The sequence below is a fragment of the Gasterosteus aculeatus genome, chromosome 20, assembly GCF_964276395.1.
Source record: "Gasterosteus aculeatus chromosome 20, fGasAcu3.hap1.1, whole genome shotgun sequence".
Lineage (NCBI taxonomy): Eukaryota > Metazoa > Chordata > Actinopteri > Perciformes > Gasterosteidae > Gasterosteus > Gasterosteus aculeatus.
In genome coordinates this window covers 13,846,198-13,866,972 of record NC_135707.1, presented here as the reverse complement: position 1 = coordinate 13,866,972, position 20,775 = coordinate 13,846,198, and the positions used below count along the sequence as shown (strand labels likewise).

At 43.4% G+C, this 20,775-nt stretch overlaps 2 protein-coding genes across 13 annotated transcripts in view; both read right to left on the bottom strand.

Annotated features, from left to right (window-relative positions):
* grb10b (growth factor receptor-bound protein 10b) overlaps positions 1 to 12,896 on the bottom strand; it is a 53,956-nt gene extending 41,060 nt beyond the window's left edge. For both annotated transcript variants that reach the window (XM_040165471.2, XM_040165472.2), the window contains exons 1-2: positions 12,567 to 12,896; positions 837 to 962 (exon numbers count right to left, since the gene is read on the bottom strand). In XM_040165471.2, the coding sequence (XP_040021405.2) occupies positions 837 to 887 (51 nt within the window). In that variant the 5' untranslated portion in view covers positions 888 to 962; positions 12,567 to 12,896. The remainder of the gene's footprint in view (positions 1 to 836; positions 963 to 12,566) is intronic.
* A 2,496-nt stretch (positions 12,897 to 15,392) lies between these two features.
* Positions 15,393 to 20,775, bottom strand: part of cobl (cordon-bleu WH2 repeat protein) — a 41,905-nt gene continuing 36,522 nt past the window's right edge. For 9 of the 11 annotated variants that reach the window (XM_078094099.1, XM_078094104.1, XM_078094106.1 and 6 more), the window contains 5 exons: positions 19,181 to 20,742; positions 18,862 to 19,095; positions 18,557 to 18,673; positions 17,710 to 17,979; positions 15,393 to 17,079 (listed from right to left, as the gene is read on the bottom strand). In XM_078094099.1, the coding sequence (XP_077950225.1) occupies positions 16,978 to 17,079; positions 17,710 to 17,979; positions 18,557 to 18,673; positions 18,862 to 19,095; positions 19,181 to 20,742 (2,285 nt within the window). In that variant the 3' untranslated portion in view covers positions 15,393 to 16,977. The remainder of the gene's footprint in view (positions 17,080 to 17,709; positions 17,980 to 18,556; positions 18,674 to 18,861; positions 19,096 to 19,180; positions 20,743 to 20,775) is intronic. The other 2 variants (XM_078094100.1, XM_078094105.1) reach the window with 1 other exon arrangement.

The window sequence follows — 20,775 nt, the reverse complement described above, 5'->3', positions numbered from 1 at the left end:
GTGGCGATACAATCCCTTGAGTTCAGTATGAATGCTATCTTAACTTGAAATCTGTTTTGAATTGCTGTTTTATCAGGGAGAATTTTCCATAACCCCCCCCCCCCGGATTTTCATAGTGAATGGATTTTCTCATCCGGCAAGTCAAGCAGCAGTCAAGGTTCACCAACAGAGTGGGTGTCTAGCGTGTGTGTGTGTGTGTGTGTGTGTGTGTATGTCAAGTGTTTATATTAAGGTAAGATATTAGCTCAAAAGGAGTTCAAAGGTCATAGGTAAAAGCATTGGGCAGATGATGTGGGGGCCACAGAACAGCTTCTACTAGAGCCAAACTAACCTAGTACAAATGTTTAGAGGCCCTTTGCTCTACGGAGGCTGGTGTGAACCAAACTTGAAGCTGATGTCAGAGGTCAAGTCTGCCTTTTCCCACTCAGCAACAAATCATCACATCAGCATACAAGCTGGTGATTACAGGCCTGCATTTCTGATGAGTAACAAGTCAAGTTTGTCCCTTTCTAAACCTCGCTTGTACACTAATAAGGTCATTAAACACTCAACCTAACAATACTTTTTAGATTATAAGACGAAAAATGTCTGCACCTCAATCTCAGCTCGTTAAAATAAAATGCACAGGTAATAGAACGTAGGCGCATGCAAAGGATCAAAGAAAAAAGAGCCAATAATGTTTTTCATATTTTTTATTCTCACTCTCTCTCTAGTCTGTAGAAATACTCGCTAAAATATCATATATGAATTCTGTGGTATGATGTGGCACAGCAGTCTGCTTTAAGACAAATGTGTAACGGAACAAAGACAAACTTCCAAAGGAAACTGCAATTTACCTGATAATTTGGGTGGTGCAGGAAATAATCCGGACATCCAGCCACAGCCATGTTTTGTTTTTCTCGGCTCTTTTGAACAACTTGCCTCGTTGGATCAGTTCCGCTACAAGATGGACAAAGCAGAACCTGCAGAGGAAAAAGAGCAGACAAATCAAGGTCAGTGGAAAACTGCAAAGGAAGAAAGGAAAGGGTGTGAAGGTCCAATGAGGAAGGAAAAAGCAAAAAGAGGAGGATGACACTGGGACCTACTCTTCTCCAAAAATATTTCACTTTGCACCACTATTGCAGCACAGTTGTAGAGTAAATAGAAGTGTGCTATAAAGAAGTCCTACACTTTGTGCAAGTTTATTATGGAGCACGAGGACTCTAAAAATGAGATGCCTCCTGGCTTCTTAGTCATATCATCTTCTAACAGCACCCAAACTGTCAATATCAACATATTCCAACGTTCAGCAATGTCCTCCCCCCCATTGTGCCTCCCAGCTGCCATCATTGGGTCAAAATAACCACACCCTCAACAACATGGACGTCAGTCTATTTGAACTTCTTGAAGTGGGCCTGCTATTGGCCTCTTGGCACTGCTGCTACTGAATAAACACCTGTAAACACTGACCCAAATATAGCCCGCAGGCACCTCCCCAGTTCTTAAGTTAGTGGCCACAGTATATTTGGAGCCGAGCAGCTCGGACTCACAACTATGATGCTCTTATATGCAGCAGTTCATGACCCCATATTGGACTTTTAAAAATAGGGCTTGCTATTTTTAAAGACAGCCAACATTATCCCATGTTTGAATTAGCAGTTTGGGAGTGGTAAGTCCTTGTGGCCACGGGGTGTGTGTGTATCTGTGTGTACATCTCTGCATGTACATGGGCCTCTGCATGTGTACATGTACTGTAGTTTTCAGGGTCTATTTGTGTATGTTGCCGCCTCTGATTGGCAAGTCAGTGGTCAATAATAGAACCACTGTGCCCTCAAGTCGAGTCTACTAAAACACTGCATGCTGGACATGCAGTTAAATAGCAAAGGCCTCCAACAAAGGTGACAAAAAGGGCAACTGGACGGCAGTAACATTGACCAACTGGTTCAGTCAATTTATAATAAGACAGCCTGGACGTAAAGGGCAGAGTTCTGAAGTAGTCCATCATACAGGGTCAAGGGTTTTAAACCCTTTAAACTGTAAGGTGGAGAATTTGAGCATAGATCAAATAAAAAAAACAATCCTTTGCAACACTTGACGCTTGATTCTTGTTTAAAAAACATCTATAACACGATGTATATGAATAAAACTGACAGCAGTCCTCTCTCTTTCGCTCTTTTTATTTCTTTTTTAAACCTCCCAAATATGGCTCGCAAATAAAGACCAAACTATGAATGCATTTTGAAACAAAGAGGCTGGCACCCCGAGCACTAGGGCTGCTGAAAGGCCTTGCTCGTAATGAGTGTGTGAGTGTGTGTGGCCTGGAAGCCTGACATGCATGGACAGCTCGGCATTGACACATTATTTACAGGCATACAGTTTACAACAAAAACAAAACAAATTAACATCAGCCTAAACTGCCCGAGCAGTCCCTCATTAGACTCGGACTGACTACAGTAGCTGTGGCTCAACTGAAAAGTTTTATTTGATTTCACGAGTCAGGAGTTGTGTAAGAAAGACAGACTAACTAAAAAATAAATTAAATAGATGAGCTTTCGACATCACTGGTGTAAGTTCTGCTTCATCAGTGGGAAACATGGTTAAAAGCTCAGGCGTTCCACGTAGCATTAACATACCGTGAAACCCAAGTTTCAAAGTGCTCATGGGGGCCAGAGTGACTCGCAGTGACTGACATATTGACCAAACACACACGCAACTATGCTTAATAGCTGCCAAAGCCATTCCAGTGCAGGGATTAGACCCTCACACAGCCCTTTGATTTCATTCCTTCCACTCCAAAAGTGTACTGAGACCTAACCACCTCTGACCATGACAGTGCAATTACACGGACAATGTCTCCGCGGTAGAAGGAGAGACTTTGGGGTTTGCCGGCTGTACCCAGCGGTGAGGTGACTGTATCTGGATTAATTAATTGGATTTTTGCTCAAACTTGCATGAGGGAGAATGTTAGCGTAATTTCTTCCCAGCACCATGGGTGAGACATCACAGCCAATACACAACGCTCTGCTGACAGTGCTCTGCTCAGAGCTTTTGGGAGATTTTTATTCTCCAATGTGTCACATGCCTCCGTTTCACACAAGCACACCTGAGGCCAGCTTCTAACTTCTTAACCTCATGACGAGTACGTATATTCAAAAAAAGCCACAATAAACAGGATCATAACGTGTTCTGTGACGTCTTCTCTGATGAGTTATATCCGATCTCTCAACAAAGACAGGCTTTATAAAATAGGCGGCAGAAGGACTTAACACACTCAAAAATCTGTTTCATTCAACTGCAATAGTGTGAGTGCATAAATGAAACTATACGATACGTTGGTGAAAGAAGACACTGTAAAACGCTACTCTGTTGTGTTACGTGCGTTGAATGTTACAACATATAAATGAGGAGCCATATTGAAACTAAACTCTAGTTTGACGAGTGTACTTATCCACTGCGCGTTGTCACTCAGGTCCACAAAGGCAGCACAAGTTGTGCAGCTGCTCTCGAACGCGTCCCGGAGGGCGAGCCTGCTTGCTCACCCACCCTTGGGGTTACGTGCTGTTATACATGCATTCTAAAAGGTCCAGCTTTGACATCCCCAGGTGATAAGCCCTGCAAAGAAGCCAAAGGCGAGGCCTAGGATCACCACATACCTCGGCTATTTAAAGTAAAGCCTAATTGAAACACTTGAAACATTTCCTTGCAACCGGTAGAAAATGGTAACGTTAAACTTATACTTATATGTAGGTCAGCCCTGAAACAAACGAGTGTGTTGTGAGCTGAAGAAACACAACATTCTCGTTCGGCTGCCTGTCTGCTGGTCAAACTGTTAGTTTGGTTGGTATTGCTGCGCATCTTTCTTCCTGCTCGGCTTTTGGTCAATCTGTGTCTTTACCTTTTGTGTGGATACATATTGTCTAGCTGCCTTTTAGCCTCAGTGCAAATCTGTGAGGCTTTCTCTCCTCCCCGCATTTTCCCCTCCTTTCCTTATTGGGAAAACATTCCAAATAGTCTGGGTTATTAATAGCGGGGGCATCCAGAAACCTACTGTAGCATAAACACGTGCAGTGTGAAAGCTAAAGAGCGATGTTATTGACACTGGTGCCATGCGTCTCTGGTCGAGGCCTTTTAGCAAAAATTGCATGGTTTAGATTGATGGGGCATTCAATGCCAAAACAAACAAGTCAAGGGGCATCCGTGGTTACCACAAGCCAAAAACACAGCTCGATGTCAGCAGCTGTGCAGTTCAGCTGTGTCAACCACTTTGCCTGTGTATGTTACTGTAGCATCTGTTCACCCCAATCACCTAGACTTCAGCTGAATGGTCTACACACACATGACTGTTCAGCTCCGCTCAGTCGTCTTTGGAATGCAGAGAGCACATTCTTCCCACATAGAGCACTTGGTGAAAAAACATGCCATATAGTGAACCCTGAACTCACGGCATGGATTGATTCGTGGGCAAGCTAGGGATCGCGTGGATGGTGTTGAAAGAATACATAATGCAGAATGTGTGTATGTGCTTAACATAAACACAACACACACCAATTGTAAGCTTTTTAGTTTATTAGCATATCAAAAGGTCAATTTTTCATGCTTACACAGGTCAGCGTGTGTCACAGAACAAAGCGTTTTGTCTCCTACGCCCTGGAATAGAAGTTTTTTTCTGTCTCACATCCAAACTGCTCCTGCGGGATTTCCGATCCATTATTAAAATCCGTCTGCCCCATCTCATAAGGAACACTGGTGCAATCCTTAGCCAACTTCCTTTATGAGAAAAGCAAGCAGGTGTTCAAAGTTTAATGAGCAATGTTTATCATTAAAAGTAAAAATGTCTAGCTTCTACGGTAGTTATTGTAATTTCCTCGATGCACACGATTTCCTGGAAGGCTTGTTATGGTTTAGTGGAAGGCGGTGTATTTACATCCAAGTAATAAACAGGCTCTCACTGCGTGGATATGACATTTCATCCTGTGATAACTATGTTGACTACATTAGAATGAATATGTCCTAGGCTGCGTTTGTGTTGCTCGGGGCATCAATGAGACGGACAGCACAGCTGAAACAGGGTCAAAGGTCTCGGCAGGAAGGGAGACACTGCTACACTCAGTGGGAGATGAGATGAGGAGGTAAGTGTACAAGGATGTACGTTCCCGTTAACCAAACATTAAACCTTGTTCTGGCATAAGCCATTAAAATAGGAAGTACAATTGTCTTTCCACAGAGCCCTTTTTTATCAGACCATATCTAATAACTTTTGAATTGTTAAAACCACGGGATAAGCCATTAGGCAAAGGTTTCTACACTAGATTTCTATCTGATATTGCTGTGGCTAAATTAAAAGAACCAATTATATCAGCATTTGATTCAATATAACAGCGAACTGCTAACTATAGTCCTTCCTAGATGGATTATATTGACAATAGTGCCACAGAGTATCAGCGAAGGGCACTATACTCTATTGGCTCTCTTAAGATGATAACAAAACAAGGAGCTTAACATGGTATAACGGTCAAATCCATAAACTAATTAAAACATCAAGAAAAGCTTCACGGTTAGTCTAGTGAGATAAATAGGATGTCCGCCGCTAAGGCTAAAGCAGCTTATTACTCATCATTAATAGAGAAAAATAAGAACAACCCCTAGTTTCTCGTCAGTACCTTAGCTGGGCTGAAGAGGATAAGAGAGACTAAACAAATAATCTCCTACGCTCAACCGCTACCAATTTCATCCACAAATACAGTAACCTAATAATTGTATTGTCACAGTGTTTTATTTTGTGTTTTCCTGCCTCTTTTATCCCTAGGTTAGCTTCACTTCGTCCCCTGGTGTGTTTTCCCTCCCTTGTGACGGTCTGCCTTGTCCCTGACTGTTTCCTCCTGTGTCCAATCACCTGCACCTCCTCAATGTATATAAACCATGTGGGTCCTGTTTGTTGTCGTTGGTTTGTTTGTCGTTTTTGGTTGGGCTGGTGTTCCCTGTGACCTTGTCCCTTCTTCCCTTTGATCTTGTTATTGCTTGCTTGAACTTCAACTTCCCAATGATATACACAACTGAAGTTTACAGTATATACTAGGCACAGAACACTTCCAACACCAATAATCTAATAATACAGTTATTGTAGATGGCATTGCTCTGACGTCCGCACCACCATATCATAAATCTGATCTCTGTTCAGTATATGTCCTTTTAAAAACAATTTCAAGGACCACTTTTTCTCATAAGTAACATTGCAAAATTATGGCACATTCATTCTCAAAGCCATGCAGGAAAATATGTTCATGCAATCCTTATATTTAGAATACAGTGCTTCCCTTACCATTGAACTGTCACGGCGTGGTTTTAGGTCCTGTCTTATTTTGTATTTTTCTGCTTCTTGTCTCCCTGGGTAACTTCAACAGTCCTGCCTTTTTCCCCACGCAACATCCCTGACACGAACAAGCTGGGGAACTTTCAGGATAAACAAAGCATCTCTTTCCTGTTCGGTCTTCTTTATTGTCCATATGAGGTCATGCCCCATTAATGCACTTTGTGCTTTGTCACCTTCCAGGTTTTCATGGATTGTGGTTAATCTACGTTTGTACTAAGCTAGCTGATAGGCTACTTCCATCTCAACATCTGACGTTACCCTGCGCGGCACACAGTCTGCAGAGGACCACCACTGTGTCCCTAAAAGGCAGTGGTTTGAAAATGTTCGGGCTAAATGTGGGGAGATTGTTGGCACTTCAAATACAAACGTTAAATAATGGAGAGTTGAGAGCAAAGTGCCCGAGGACAACAGGAATAGTTGCTAGTTCAACATGTTCCACCCGGTGGAATTGGAATAAAAGGATGATCAAATGTGTGTAGTTTTGTGTTTAAAATAACATTAACACTTAAACAACAGTGTCTAAAATACACTAAAGTGATTACTCATTATTTTTAAGATTTAGTTTTTAGAAGAAAAATAAACATTCATTAAAAACAACATTCATTAATCGCCATTAATCAAGATTAATACATTTCAAAATATGTGATTAATTAGTTATATATATATATATATATATATATAGTTTAGCTAGCAGTTGGTGCTTATATGACCCTATGCAACTAAAGCTCACACTGCCAGTTGAGAGAAGCCTGCCCTGTAATCTCAACACGCAGGTGAATTTTTCAAAACAGATTATAATTAAGGCTGCTCACGTCAACATTGTGTTACGCTAACAATTCACCCAGGACTCTGACACTTGTGCAACTCTCTTAAGTACCACTCCTGTAAAACCCACACAAGCCACCAAATGCCCCAGATCCCCCCCCCTAAACCCATGCTCCACAGTAACTCATAAGTTACCTCCCTCTCCTCCAAACCCCCCCCATTCAACCCCTACCCTCATCCTGCACCGCTCCAGTCCATAACATAAACAGGGTCTTAATTCAAGAACTGGCACAGATCCAACTGGGTGTCTGGGGACTTGTTGAGAGCCCATTGAAGTGAATGTACTGACCGTAACCCAACATCGAGGGAGGGGGAGTCAGTTATTATACTTTATATATTTTAACTTGCCGGATGCCTTATGTGAGAATGTTTAGCCCGACTCTAGTTATAAAAACTCATGGTGAGGCGACTTACAGAAAGGTGCTGTTGTAGGACATGGAGCTCTCTGGGTGGAAACATTGCCTGCTCTACTCTATTGTTCTGCTGTCAACCAGATATTCGCTCCAGACTTGCACTCTGTAGGCAGCACTTAATGTTTTTATTTTCTCAAACTAAAATGGTCTACTCAAGTCATTAGATTACACCAAAGAATCATATTTGAAACTCACTGTAGGTTACACTAAGAAACAATACTGACCATTTATCGAAGCTTTTAGAATGACAAATAATTGTAATTATGTGTGTGTGTGTGTGTGTGTGTGTGAGCGTTGTCTGTTGTTTCTGCAGCAATGCCACACTGAAGACAGGAGAAAGAGTCCAACAGAGCATCTCTGTCTCCTGTTTTAATCAGCAGATTAGATGTAGTCACTCCTCACTGGATGTGCTTGTTGCACATGTTGATTAGTAATTAATTGGCAGCTTTCATTATTTGAGAGCAGCAGCGTAAAGCGGGGCTATAAGAGAGGGCCTGATGTCATACTGGTGAAGTATGAATAGCACCAGTCTATGAGAGAAAGGCCTTTTGGAAACGTGGGCCGTGCCTAATTGGATGAGGATTTCATTGGGCTGCTGGGAGCACTGGTCTTATGCAATGGTGTTGATGAATGGACGGAGCTCGGGAGCAATTGTGCTTGTGCACAAGTTGACTGTGATGGTGGCCCCAGAGAGCTGCTCTAGATGGATTTGTCTTCTCATGACACCATCTATTCTACACCTGTTGGTAGCACATAACATCTTTCAATGATCGATGCTGTAAAATGCAAAGAACCATTGCAAGATTGTGCGTAAAGAACGTAAAGATGTGTTTTGGCATGGCATCATTATCATCTAGAAAAAAGGGAAACATCTTACCCAAATCAAGCGGAACGATTTGCTAAAACATTTAACTGGAATCAGAAAAGGGCTCCAGTTGTATTTTTGACCCCATGAAGACAATGGGAAACCGGATTTATTTGGCTTACTAACTCTAAGGAATGCTGACAAACTTTTCCAGCTTAAAATCATAATAAGAAGGGCTTAGTGAAATTACTGTTCCTAAGTAACTAACAGTCTACTACAAAACCAGAGGGCCTAAAATAACGTATGTACAAATTATGTACAACTAAATACATGAATACATGGTAAGACATTTAGGCTATGAGAGGGAATCAGAAAAAGGCCTGTTTACGCACCGGGAAATGTTTCTGGGGTAAAAAAGCCTTTTTGTCATAAACTGTACAATACACCAACTAACTATGGATTGTTATGATTCAGCATTGTATATCGCGGTCGTACAGGGAGACAGATCCGCAGAGGGAGTGAGACAGCCATATAGACAGTGAGACCATGGAGAAAGAGACAAACTAAGGCATGACAGTTATGTAGAGACAAAGGAAAGAGGACACAATGGTAACGGTAGAATTGGTGTACATGGTGGGTTTGTTGTGGGGTCCCACTTTTTAAAATCATAAATCATCGCGACCCAATCCCATAATAGGCTTTATGCATTCTATTCCAAAGAGAGCCAATCTGTGCATGAATTAAAGTTTTTTTTAATATTATCTTGAAATATAAATCAGATAAGATAAACGAGAAATAGACAGTTGATACATTACAACTTTATTTTATGCAGTCATTATTATTATTTGACTTATATTATCAGTTATTATTCAAATACACAACAATGCATTGTCCTTCTTTTCCTTTGCTCTAATCGGTAAAACAAACCCTAGCCTTTCACATTTCAGGCTTCCTCCTGTCGCTAAAAAGTGCACTGCAAATAATTGTGGAATTAAAGACTGACAGAAATGATTGGTTTGGCAAACTGAACACAATCTCCTGCGTTGATGAGTTGATTTTGTCTGGCACGTCCCCGTAGCCCTCGCACCACGTTACCTGCAGCCACCCGAGCATGTGCTCCCTCGGGTGTTCGGTTATCTACGGAACAAAGGCAACATTCTTCCTTTCGTGCAAACTTGGGTTTCAGCCACATTTGGACAAGCACCAAAAAGGGATGGACCCAATCCACTGTACACATTGCTGTTTTGACAAGCAAGCGTTGCATCACCTTAGGTCACAAGCGATAGCGGTGAGAATCGTGTCTGAAAAGATTCATGTTTAAAGTACGTAGGGGGGAGGATGAGTTATAATACCGCAAAGTTTTTCCCCTGGCAAGAGTTTCAGTTCCTAGACTCCTTACGAGGCAGGACATGATTACTCAGCAGTTATACTTGAGATACCAAGAAAGTAAAACATGAATTGGCCTGTAACATCAACAATAAGTGGCCACACGAGTCTTAACGACTGTGTTAGCTTGTGGGTAAGAATCCATCAATCTAATAGCAAACATGTTGTAGAATGCTTCAGGGCCATTTATGTGTTGACAGTGGGGAGAATGTCGAGGAATAAAACAACACAAACTTAACCGTTGTCCAAAATACAAAACTTCTGTGGTTTACTCTTTGACCTCTGACAGCCAGCTGAGCGTGTTGGTGCGGATGGTGAAGTGGCTTTGCGGTCCCCGGGCAGGTTTAGGTTGATGGTGTCATGACATTAGGGAGGGGGGTATTACCAGTGTATAGGCCTACTGACTGCTGCTGAATGACTGCTGGCTGACGCAACACCCAATGGAATGCTGCCTAGAGCACGACCACAGGCTATTATACCACCAGTACCAGCTATAGGGATATCCCTGCCATTTCAACCCGTAGTTAGCAGCTAAACGCGTATGCATGCAAACAAGCAAAGTATGAAATGTGCATTGAGAAAAAGTGTCTACATATAAAGTGAGGCTCAGGTTTTGGTTATGCAACAAACCTCTGGGGTGATCATTGCCAGGCACACAGTGTTTCAATGAGGAACCGCTGGAGTGTGAGCTGCAAAAACAGGCTTTCTTGAAAGACGAAACACACAGGTTTAAATCCTCGAGCGAGTTGAGTGCAGCTTAGCGTAAGTACAAGTAACTGCATTCAGCAGCCCGTAGTCTTGCAGAGTTCATGCCCCGTCATGCCCGTGCTTACTGAGCATGGACCTGAAATAGCAGGACTGCCGCTTAGAGGGAGGTGAGAGAAGCCACGGCATGAGCGGTTGCCATGTGCACAAAGATGTGCACATGGCAACCTAATCAACGTAATCAAATAAAAGACAACAACGGGACGGGGCAGATAAAAGCGGAATCCTCTTTGGACAGAAATGGGAGAGTGTAAAAAAAAAAAAAAAAGTGGACGCTTGAAAAGACACAACTGTGGCATGTTTTAGACTTCATGCAGCAGCAGCAGCCACACGCTCAGACTGCTTGGTATCCGAGCAACGCGCAGGGAGCGCGTGTGTGCTGTAAACGTAAGTGCTACAGTGAATGTTACCTGGCTGAGAAACATATCAGCGGTTGGCCAGATTGGGTTTTGCTTTAACGACTCAAGTAAGGTCAATTATGACACGTATGTTGAGGTTATATTTAGGACATACTTATGCACTTAAGCATGTGGGGTTTTGAATAATCCTTTAGTAATTCAGCCAGTAAGTGTTGAATGACTTCAAGCACTAAAAATCACCAGACGTCATATCGAGACACAATTACAAATTGGTCATGTCCGTGGCCAGAGAGGTCCCACCCCTCCCTTGGAAGATCAAGAGCAAAAAGTATGTTGAGCTGATGAACTCCAATGCAAAGTACTCCAAAACTTAAAAATTCAGAGAGGGCTGTTTTTCCCAGGAGTTTTCCCCATGGGAAAATGGGCAGCAGACGCTGCACGCCTCCTTCCAGTCGAACTCTGCATTCCCAGTGAGAGCCCTGATCTGCATTGTGAACACACGGGGCAACGTCGATAGTTCCCAGAATAATAAATTGTGTCGGTTATACAACTTTCTGCAGAGACCACTTGCAGGCAATAATTGATTTGGAAGGGAGACCTAAATTAGAGTAGATTAAACACATCCACGAGTTTCTCTGTCAAAACCTTTACACATAATGATTAGATGGCGATCACAAATCTCTTCAATCCATGCACACGTTCCATAGTATTACCATCATTAAACAGGGTATACTGCGCATTTCTAGCTTTTGTAGCAGATATAAGTCAAAGAATAATAGTCTGGTCTTCCTGCAGGCATAGTCTTTGCATTCACAGTATTTGGGCCACAGGTGAATAAGTATTCCAATTATTCTGAAATTTTTTTACATTAAGTAACTCACATCGTGGAATTCAATATGATAAAACTTCCCAACACACTCCCAGTGGGAGTGCTCTTGAAGGTATGTATTGATTTAGCACCAGCCCTGCCTAACAAGTGCACTCATAACACTTCTGACAGTAAACTCCGTTTTTTCTGTCAACTCTGTCGCGTTAACTCGATCAACATCACAATCTCTCTCTCTCTCTCTGTGTGTGTGTGTGTGTGTGTGTGTCTCTCTCTCAGCCCAAAGTGCTGCCAAAACGATAAGGCAATGAATCAAGACTTGCGAAACTGTGAGGCGCGTCGTTGGACGGGGCGGTGGGGGGATGGGGTTGGGTTGGGACTACGCAGGGGCTTTGGGCCAGTGAAAGTAGGCAATGGGCCAGTGTAGAAGGCTGTTACGCAATCGTCAACAAGGCAGCTGTTGGTGTCAGATTACTGCTCCCCACCGGACACCGCGCACCGCGGGGGTCAGGAACACGGTGATTGTAGTTAAATGCAACGGCCCGATCGTGGGAATAAACTTGTCTTGGAAGTTCAATGGCAGGACGTTTTTCAAGGGGTGGTGGGGAGGGGGGTGCACACACACGCGGGTCCCGCGCAGTGCCAGTGCCGCACATGTGTTCCGCACCCGCAAAAACAGAGCGCGTCATCATCACAACAGTCCAACTTTTACTACACGCGCTCTCCACCGGACACCCTCCACCCACCTCCGACCCCCCGAGCCCCCGAGCCCCCTCTCCCACCGTCCTCACGAGTGGCATAAGATCAGCGCCTTCATACGGTCCCATCACGCACTCACCTTACAGCCGGATCAGCCGAGGCGAGCTCCGACACTCCGGGTCGGACACGCGGGCGCGCCCGGGAGACGAGGCTGCAGGGCGCGGGCGTTGATCGATCACACCGCGGTGGTCAACACTCCCGGAGCGGACACGCGGACAGCGGCAGGGAGACGCGGAGGAGGAGGTGGAGGTGGAGGAGGAGGTGGAGGACTGTGGCCGCTAAGAGAGCAGGCAGCTCATCTCATGCTGCCGGGGAGGACTCACACGTACACAGACACAAACACACACACACACGCGCGCGCGCACGCACGCACACGCTGGCAACCACCAACACCTCCCCCTTAGGGAAGACCACGCCCACACGCGAGGGGCGATTAATGCGGCGTTCACGTCTTCCGGGAGTAATGGCGCATCACGGAGGATTCCGCTTTTTTTTTGTCTCCCTGGCGTTTGGGGTTAAGTTGGCGCTGCCTGCGTATACAGACCAACGTGTTTTTGTTTATTGTTGCTTATCTGAAAGGAAAACAAATTCAAGTTATTCTCCTTCGATCTTGAAAAATATTTTAAGTTATGAAAAATCGAATATATAAATGTAACATTATTCCCGTCTTCCCTTGTTTACCCTTTAAAAAGTTTTAAAACTTTTTACGGCCCTTATTCCTATTGCATTCATATTACTGCATTGAGTACCTCAGTATTCCGTATTAAGCTAACTGTGTAAGGTTTAAATGACCCTGTTAGAATAATCTAACTTGAATTTTACGGTAACTTTACATGAAGAAGGACACGACGACATATGAGTATGTAAGATGGTGAATGTAAAGCGTATTGTTTGAAATGAGAGCGTTGGATGTTCGGTCGGTTTGCTCTCTGCCAAATATTCCGCCTCATGTCTTCAACAATGTTAGAACAATTGATGTACAGTTTGTGTTTTCATAAACTACATGTTACATGTGTATGTTAACAGGCAGAAGCAAGGGGAACTTGCCCCTAAAAGCACTCTCCTTCTAATAAAAAGTCCTGCTCGGACATGCACGATTACATATTAAAACACGAGTAGCTGTGAGGTGTATGTCTATTGCACAACTGGAGGTTGAATCTCATTGCACTAGAGTTACCTTCCTGGCACTGTTGTGTTTTTATCCTTCTGAGCCGTGTACGTATATTGCACAAGACCATCTGATGTTTATATGACAAAGCTACAGCAACAGGTGTATTTTCAGCTCATGTGTTATTGCAATCTAGACTGGGAACTATAGCTGAAAACATATGGAGATGAAGAAAACATTTAGGAGAAGTGACGTGCACCAAAGGCAGTGACTTGAATTGAATCCCAGAGCATTTTCAAATAAAGCTTTAGTGACATCAGCCACAACCAGACCTTTCCCTTATTTTTCATGCATGTGCTATTTCAGATGGATTAGTGTAAGCGAAGGGAACACACCATGGGAGTCAATGCCAAAGGTCATCTTTCCTGACGTGTGTGTATGAGCCTGGATCAGGACAACGGGGGGGGGGGGGGGGGGGGGGCCCTCACACTGTGTTCCCTCAATGTGTAAACACATACTCAGAGAGACGATATGTGTAGCTATATCACACACACATACAAACACACATTATTGTAACACTTATAGCCAGGGTGCCACCATGGAACAAAGCGTTTTCTTGTGAGACTGGCAAGGAGACATAAACTAAACAAACATTATGTGGATTTTGCCGCATCCGACATTCAGCATCAAAGAGATGCGATTGATGCGATACGTAGTAGACTACACAACATCAAAAAACGAAGGCAACGCAAACCCCTGTTGATAGTCAGTGTGACCACGTCCATCACTCACAGGTTGGCCAGAGAGGACTAACAAAGCTGTGTAATATAAGCAAAGGCAGTGGGCGAGTAGCTTTCACTAAAGTGGGCTGCTTTAGAGCCTGAATGTGAAACCGTTATGGCAACAAAATAACCAAAATAGTTGGTAAAGGCGTAACTGAAGCCAGTCCTAAATCCGAATAATTTCTGTTGTACAATGTGGTGGGATCTTCTGGTAATCCTTGATCCAGATGTTGTTTATGTCGCCGGTATGGTTAAAATGGTTTGGAACTGTAACACAAGTACAAGCTGAGACACACGCACATACCCGCAACTAACCCCCCCCCCCGTCACACCCACACACAGACAGTGGCGCCCTCCCACTCATATGCCCCCTTCAGAGATTTCTATCGCAGTTCAGAATGACCGTGTGAGTGAGCGTGAACCCTTGTCCCATGAGACCTGAGACATTTAATTGCAGCAATTTTATTTGGTAACACCTCTGCAGTCCAAATAAGAGAGTCGTCTAAAGATACAGTATTGGTTTCTGGTGGGTGAGCCAAGTGTTTATTTCCCTTCAGTTTCTCCCGGACACGTCAGCCAATAAGACGATTTCCCCACCAACGTGTACCTACACTTTAATTGACACGTGTTCTAACTTTTACGGATATTTGCATCATTCGTGTGATTTTGGCGGAAGCCAGAGCGGCACAGTGACTATAGTAAGTTCTGTGAGGGTCATTTTGTGTGAAGACATAGTGATGCGTCAGGGTCCTAAGCTGCTGCCTGGAATAGAAGCTCTTCTGTGGTGTGGCAAAGAGAGAGAAAGAGAGAGGTTGCACTATAATTCATAAAGGACAGCAAGATGATCACATGTCTGCATCCGCGGTACGGCCCAGACGCATCGGGATGAAGCTTTCCACAGCATGGATCATACTAGCATCTGTCCAATCTCACATTGGTCCAACTGCTAATTGAGAGAAAAATAAAATGCACATTCTTCCTAAACAGAGCTAAAATACAAGAATGTCAGCTGTAAGTTTTCACTTGATTGCAAAATTGTTTATTGAATCAAAAAATTGGGGTAGACAAAATGTGCAACGTTCGGAAAAACAATGTGCACATAAAAAACAATAGCTTATAAAAGGTTCACCCCCATCAGTTAAATGTCTCTCTACCAAAGATTTAATTAAATCTTTAACGGCAACAATCTCTCTTTTGTGTACCAAATTTACAGTGCTGCAACGTGCTGTAGGCTATTGCGTTAAGATGAAACCATCTAGCAGAGATTAAATAGTCGGTGAAAAAAAACCCAGAAGAGCTCATTATTTGTTTACTCTCATTACCTCTCATGTTAAAAACAAAAAATAGCAAAACTATTTTTGAGCTTTGAAACCGAGAATGAATTAAGGTTCATCTCTATGAAACTAAGACACCAACTCCCTTTTCTCAGATGTATCTTGCACTCGACAGCAGCAAGAATTTACACCTGAACCTTCAACTGCAGCAATGGAGCACAATGGAGTACAAAAACATTTGCCCAAATCAAAGCCGCGGATAAACTTAACTACTGCTTTCCTAGCTGCTGATTGTTTTACGAGCATCACATACTAGTAGAGACTTGTTGATTAGTGAAACTGGTGCCTTTTGCCTTTGACATCCACCAATGACAAACGTTAATAGAATAGCTTTGAAAATGCTCAAATGTCAATCAAAGGCAGTGTTCATCTTCATTTCTTTAACACACCAAGTTAAATCAGAGGGCACGGTCAGTCATATTGCTACTGTACAAGTATACATTGTAGCGTGAACCCTTGTTCACGCTACAATGTGTGAGCATTTCTTTTGATTTTCAACAGCAGCAAAAAGGTTAGAATCTAGAACAGGAGTCTAATGAGCTTAAAGACACAAGTCACCACCATCTTACTCCTCCTCAGGGCCGAGAACTGGAGAGGTTGGCATCACGGACCAGATCTGGATCAAATACACTTTTACACAATGAAATCAAAAAAACCTATTTAAGTGTTATCCTAATATCTTAAACAAATATAAATCAGTTAAATCTGGAAAAATGATCAGATCCAACTTATTGCACCCGCTATATAATTCTTTACAGCAAACATAATATACATAACACTGACAGTGACAGTTTAAGGCAACCATAACTTAACTATGGTAAATACAAAAACCACAGATCGGAACAAAAAAAAAGAAAACAAAAGATAGGTAAATAGTATAAACCACTTAAATGTGCTTTCATTGGCACACGGTTTGTGTTCCAGTAAAAACGACTGAATTCCAATACAGATGGCACAATTTAGAAACAGTGCTATTGTTAAACAGATCAGATAATGTGAATGGAATTACCTGCAAACCATTGACCTGTATCCTTAATCGGATGTACAGGTAGAAGTGTGTTAATTCTTTGCGCATTAGTGCATCAGTTCAAGCATTGCGCTCCGTTTGAATAATCGAGTTTACCTGGACGGCATGTAAAAATTATTATTTATTCTCTTGATATTTATCACAATTTGTGTCATTTCCTCATTAAATATAAACCTCCCCAAAACGTTCAATTGGTCATTGTTCATTGATCACAAATGTAAATGTTCTCCCTGTTGCCGTCATGTGGGCCTCCCTTGCTTCTGCAGAGGGAGCGTAGAGGAGGTTGCTTGGATTCTTCCCAGCCTGCCGCGCACCTGGAGTGTCTTCTTGGGTGCAGGCACCTAGTTATAAAAGAGAAACAACACGTCATGTTTCTAATTCCGCACTTTGGTGATGGTGAGGGGCGAAATATGACGGAAAGCTGGAAAGAATCCACCTGGTTCTTGGATATAGAAGAAATTGCCCGAACAAACAATTTTATGAGTGAATGGTTCGCCTCATTAAATCTGAGGGACTAAATGATTTCCCTTATTTTTCTCCTCCTAACAGTATTCATTATTTGCTGTTGTTCCTGTCTGATTTTCTGTCAACTCAAATCTTACACAAACACCGACCTGAACTTTGTCTTATAGAAAGTATTCATACAAGCTGCGAGAAACCAGACCAAAGCACTTTATTAGCACTTACTTATAGACCTTAGTTTGGATTGTTGAAGAAATTTTAATTCCTTGATTATTGCTGCACTGAGTCTGTACCCTCTTTGTTGAATGCACTTATTGTGAGTTTCTTTGGATAAAAGCGTTAATAAAGATTTGAGAAGATGTAGCTGTCTCCGGCTTTCTCTCTAAAACTGTTTTAATGAAGCAGCTATAGAATTAACACTACTCATGCAGAATAGATAAAGGATGCTGGAAGGTTTGGCAATAACTTTAAATCTTAAGTGCAAATGATGAATTTTCCTGTATTTGCACCTTTTTTAGCCTCTCAGCGGCTGATCCAGAGCGAATGGCCTCCAGCATAGCATCCCTGGCCAAGGCAGCGTCCGTGGGGCTGGTAGCGCCTCGATGCCCCACCGTGCTGGACTTCGCCAGGGGCAAGACAGGGGGAGGAGGTGGAGGTGCAATAATGGGTAGTGGTGGCGGTGGTGGGAGGGGAACAACGGTCCCAGTGAAAGAGGGAGGAGGAGGAGGGGGGATTGCACCTCTCTCCTCCTCCAGCTCATTAGCCACCACAGATTTGGTCTGTAGGACACAAAGAAGGGAGACAATGGTAACGAGACACATACACAAAGACAGGAGCTGTCACATATAGATTTGGACTCCACATGTGATTTGGACACTCATGGCTTAATACATCACAGCATCTACGTCAACCTCTGACACAAGCTAATTCTTTTCTGTTCTATTCTTTCTGCATTTGATGCTTTTAAAACTCATAGATTGAGTTTGTTGTTTCTTAAATGTTTCACTTTATTTAGATACATTTTGGATTTGATTCTTTTACGCAGCATATGCAAGATTCCACCTCTGGCACAGAACCCCCAGAATTGAACTGCAGATGTTTTAGCTCAAGCAGCAGGTTTTTGGCCCCTTTAAATCCACAGTGATTCTTAACTTGGTTCACTTGGTTCTGTGAGCTGCTGTCTAGTTAACAATATAGACAGAAGAAGAGTTTAAGATTTACATTTTACAATACGCATACTTCCTATCCCCAATATAATTATAATAAGCACACAAGTTTGCTCTCTTTTAAGCACAGCAAGACTGTGTACACCAACTAGCATACGGCCATAATGCAACAACGTAAGCAATATATTACCTTCCTCAGCCTTCCGGAGCTGCTCTGGGCTCTAATGGCAGCCAGAAGAGCAGATCTCTCATTCTCCTCCTCCACATAAGAGGCTTTCTTCATGCTGCTGAGACCTGTGCTGGTTATCTAATAATCAAATAAACAGAAGAGAATCAATACACCGTTGCCGTTCTCTTCTTTTTAAGAATATAGTGTTTCCATTACTGGTAGATGGAGAAATGATACGCCGTAGTTTTGTTCCAGTTGGCATTATAATTGCACTTTTGTTGTCATCAATACATCTCTCCCTACACTTTATGCTAAGTTCATCTCACCGTCTTGAGCCTGTCTCTGCCTCCGCCTGTCTGGATCGCCTCCATCAGGCTGCTGTGGAGATTTGTGTCTTTGTCAACAGATCTAGAAATCACTGGTCTGAACTTTTGAACTGGCCCAAACAACGTAGGCGGCAGAGGCCCAGGGGTCACTGCTTTTTCTGACACTGTGACAGAAGGCTGTGTTTCCGCATCAGGGGTCAGATGGGCGGCCGCCGAGGTCACGTCCTTCTTGTTCTGAAGATGAAAATGTGGAGTATTGAATACATTGTACTCTTTTTTTTTTTCTACATGAGATATTTGCCAGACAGATTTTACTCACACTTGCCAGGCCTTGGGATACAGTCTCGAGCACTGTGGGGGGTTTAGCAGATGAGTGTAGAAGACTGCTTTGTGCAGGGCTGGAGCTTCTGAGCCGAATTTGTTTAAAACCATTGCTGTCATTACTGGCAAACGTGTTTCTTTGGGAGGGGCCTCCAGACTGAATGTGCTTATTCAAAGCGGTTTCTGTTTCCAGCGTATTAGAGCTTCCTTTGGTGGATCCAGTACCACTTCCAAATCTCCCCGTGTCCGATCTCACTTCTCCTAAATCCCTCGGGCTGTCTGAACCATACTTTGGGTAGCTCACAGACCTTTTAGGGTCCGGCGGGTTGGATTTAGAAGCTAAGTCATTATCTGACAAAGACGACTGGGAGGATTGGTGTGGATTTACTTTAATGGACGGGCCTGATCTCTGGAAATCAAAGGTCTGTGGTCTCAAAGAAGCAGAGGAGGCTTGAACATTAGGGACATGGCTGGGTTTAGCTGAGGGCCGCATGTGGTGCTTTGGGGTGTATTTATTGATGGCAGATGCCACATATTGGCTTGAGGTTTGCCTGGATGGTTTGAGAAAGGACAGGTCTTTCTTCGGGTCTGGAAGGACAGTAGGGGGAAGGGCAGGTTTATTACTTGGCTCTTGTACACTTTTGGACACTGTGATCTTGCTTTCCGCCTCTACCCTTTCCTCTTTTGTGACTTTGACGGCTCTCAGAGGCTCTTTGGCTTCTTCTTTGACCATCTGGATTTTCTCTGCCTGTTTATAGAATGAATTCTGCGTCATTTTCTGATCCTCAGCGTTACTTCCTTTCAAAGTTGCAACTGAGATCGCAGGTGAAGGCCCTTTCAGGCCGTCTGTGCTGCTGCACCGGGGCAAATGGTTTTCCTGTCTCTCACTCGAACTCCAGAAAGCTTTGGCTTTTCCAAGGAGAGGAGACCCCTCACTGGAAGTAATTGACGACTCTGACGAACCGCCAACTTTGTTCCGCGAGACAGCCCCTTTCACCATGTTCCCTTGATCGTCGATCTTAATGGCGCCGATGGTTAGCTTGTCGGCTGGCTGTCCCGTGGCGGCGTGCACCACGGTGGGTTTGAGTGGCACCACAGTGAAAGTTTTCATACCAAAGCGCGATGGGACGTTACGAGTGATCTTACCCGTTGGGCTGGAGTTATTTGGGTGAACTCTGTGCGTCTCTTCGGTCGTCCCCGGCGAAAATGGTCTCTGACTGGTTGGCGGGACAACAGATTTCTTCTCTTGCAAAGATTGAGCGTTACCTTTCACAAGATCACGTTTGACTTCGGCGTCCCTGCTGAGTTTCCGTGGGTCAACGGCCGATGTGGCTCTTTGCTCTTTCACACTGCTGCTATCAGTGGTACTCATCTCCTTCATTTTTGTCCCCGGCATCTTTTTTTCCTTTTTGTCAGCTTTAGACTTGTCCTCCAGTGGCGTCCTTTGCTGTTTGGGTCGAGACGGCTGCTTATTATTTGCAGTGCTACTTTTATTACGATCAGCAGCTGTACATGCATTGTTGTTTTGGTTCTGTGTCTTCACACTGGACTGGCCTGGACCTGCCATCAGATGGGGAAAGAAAAGGTTGAATA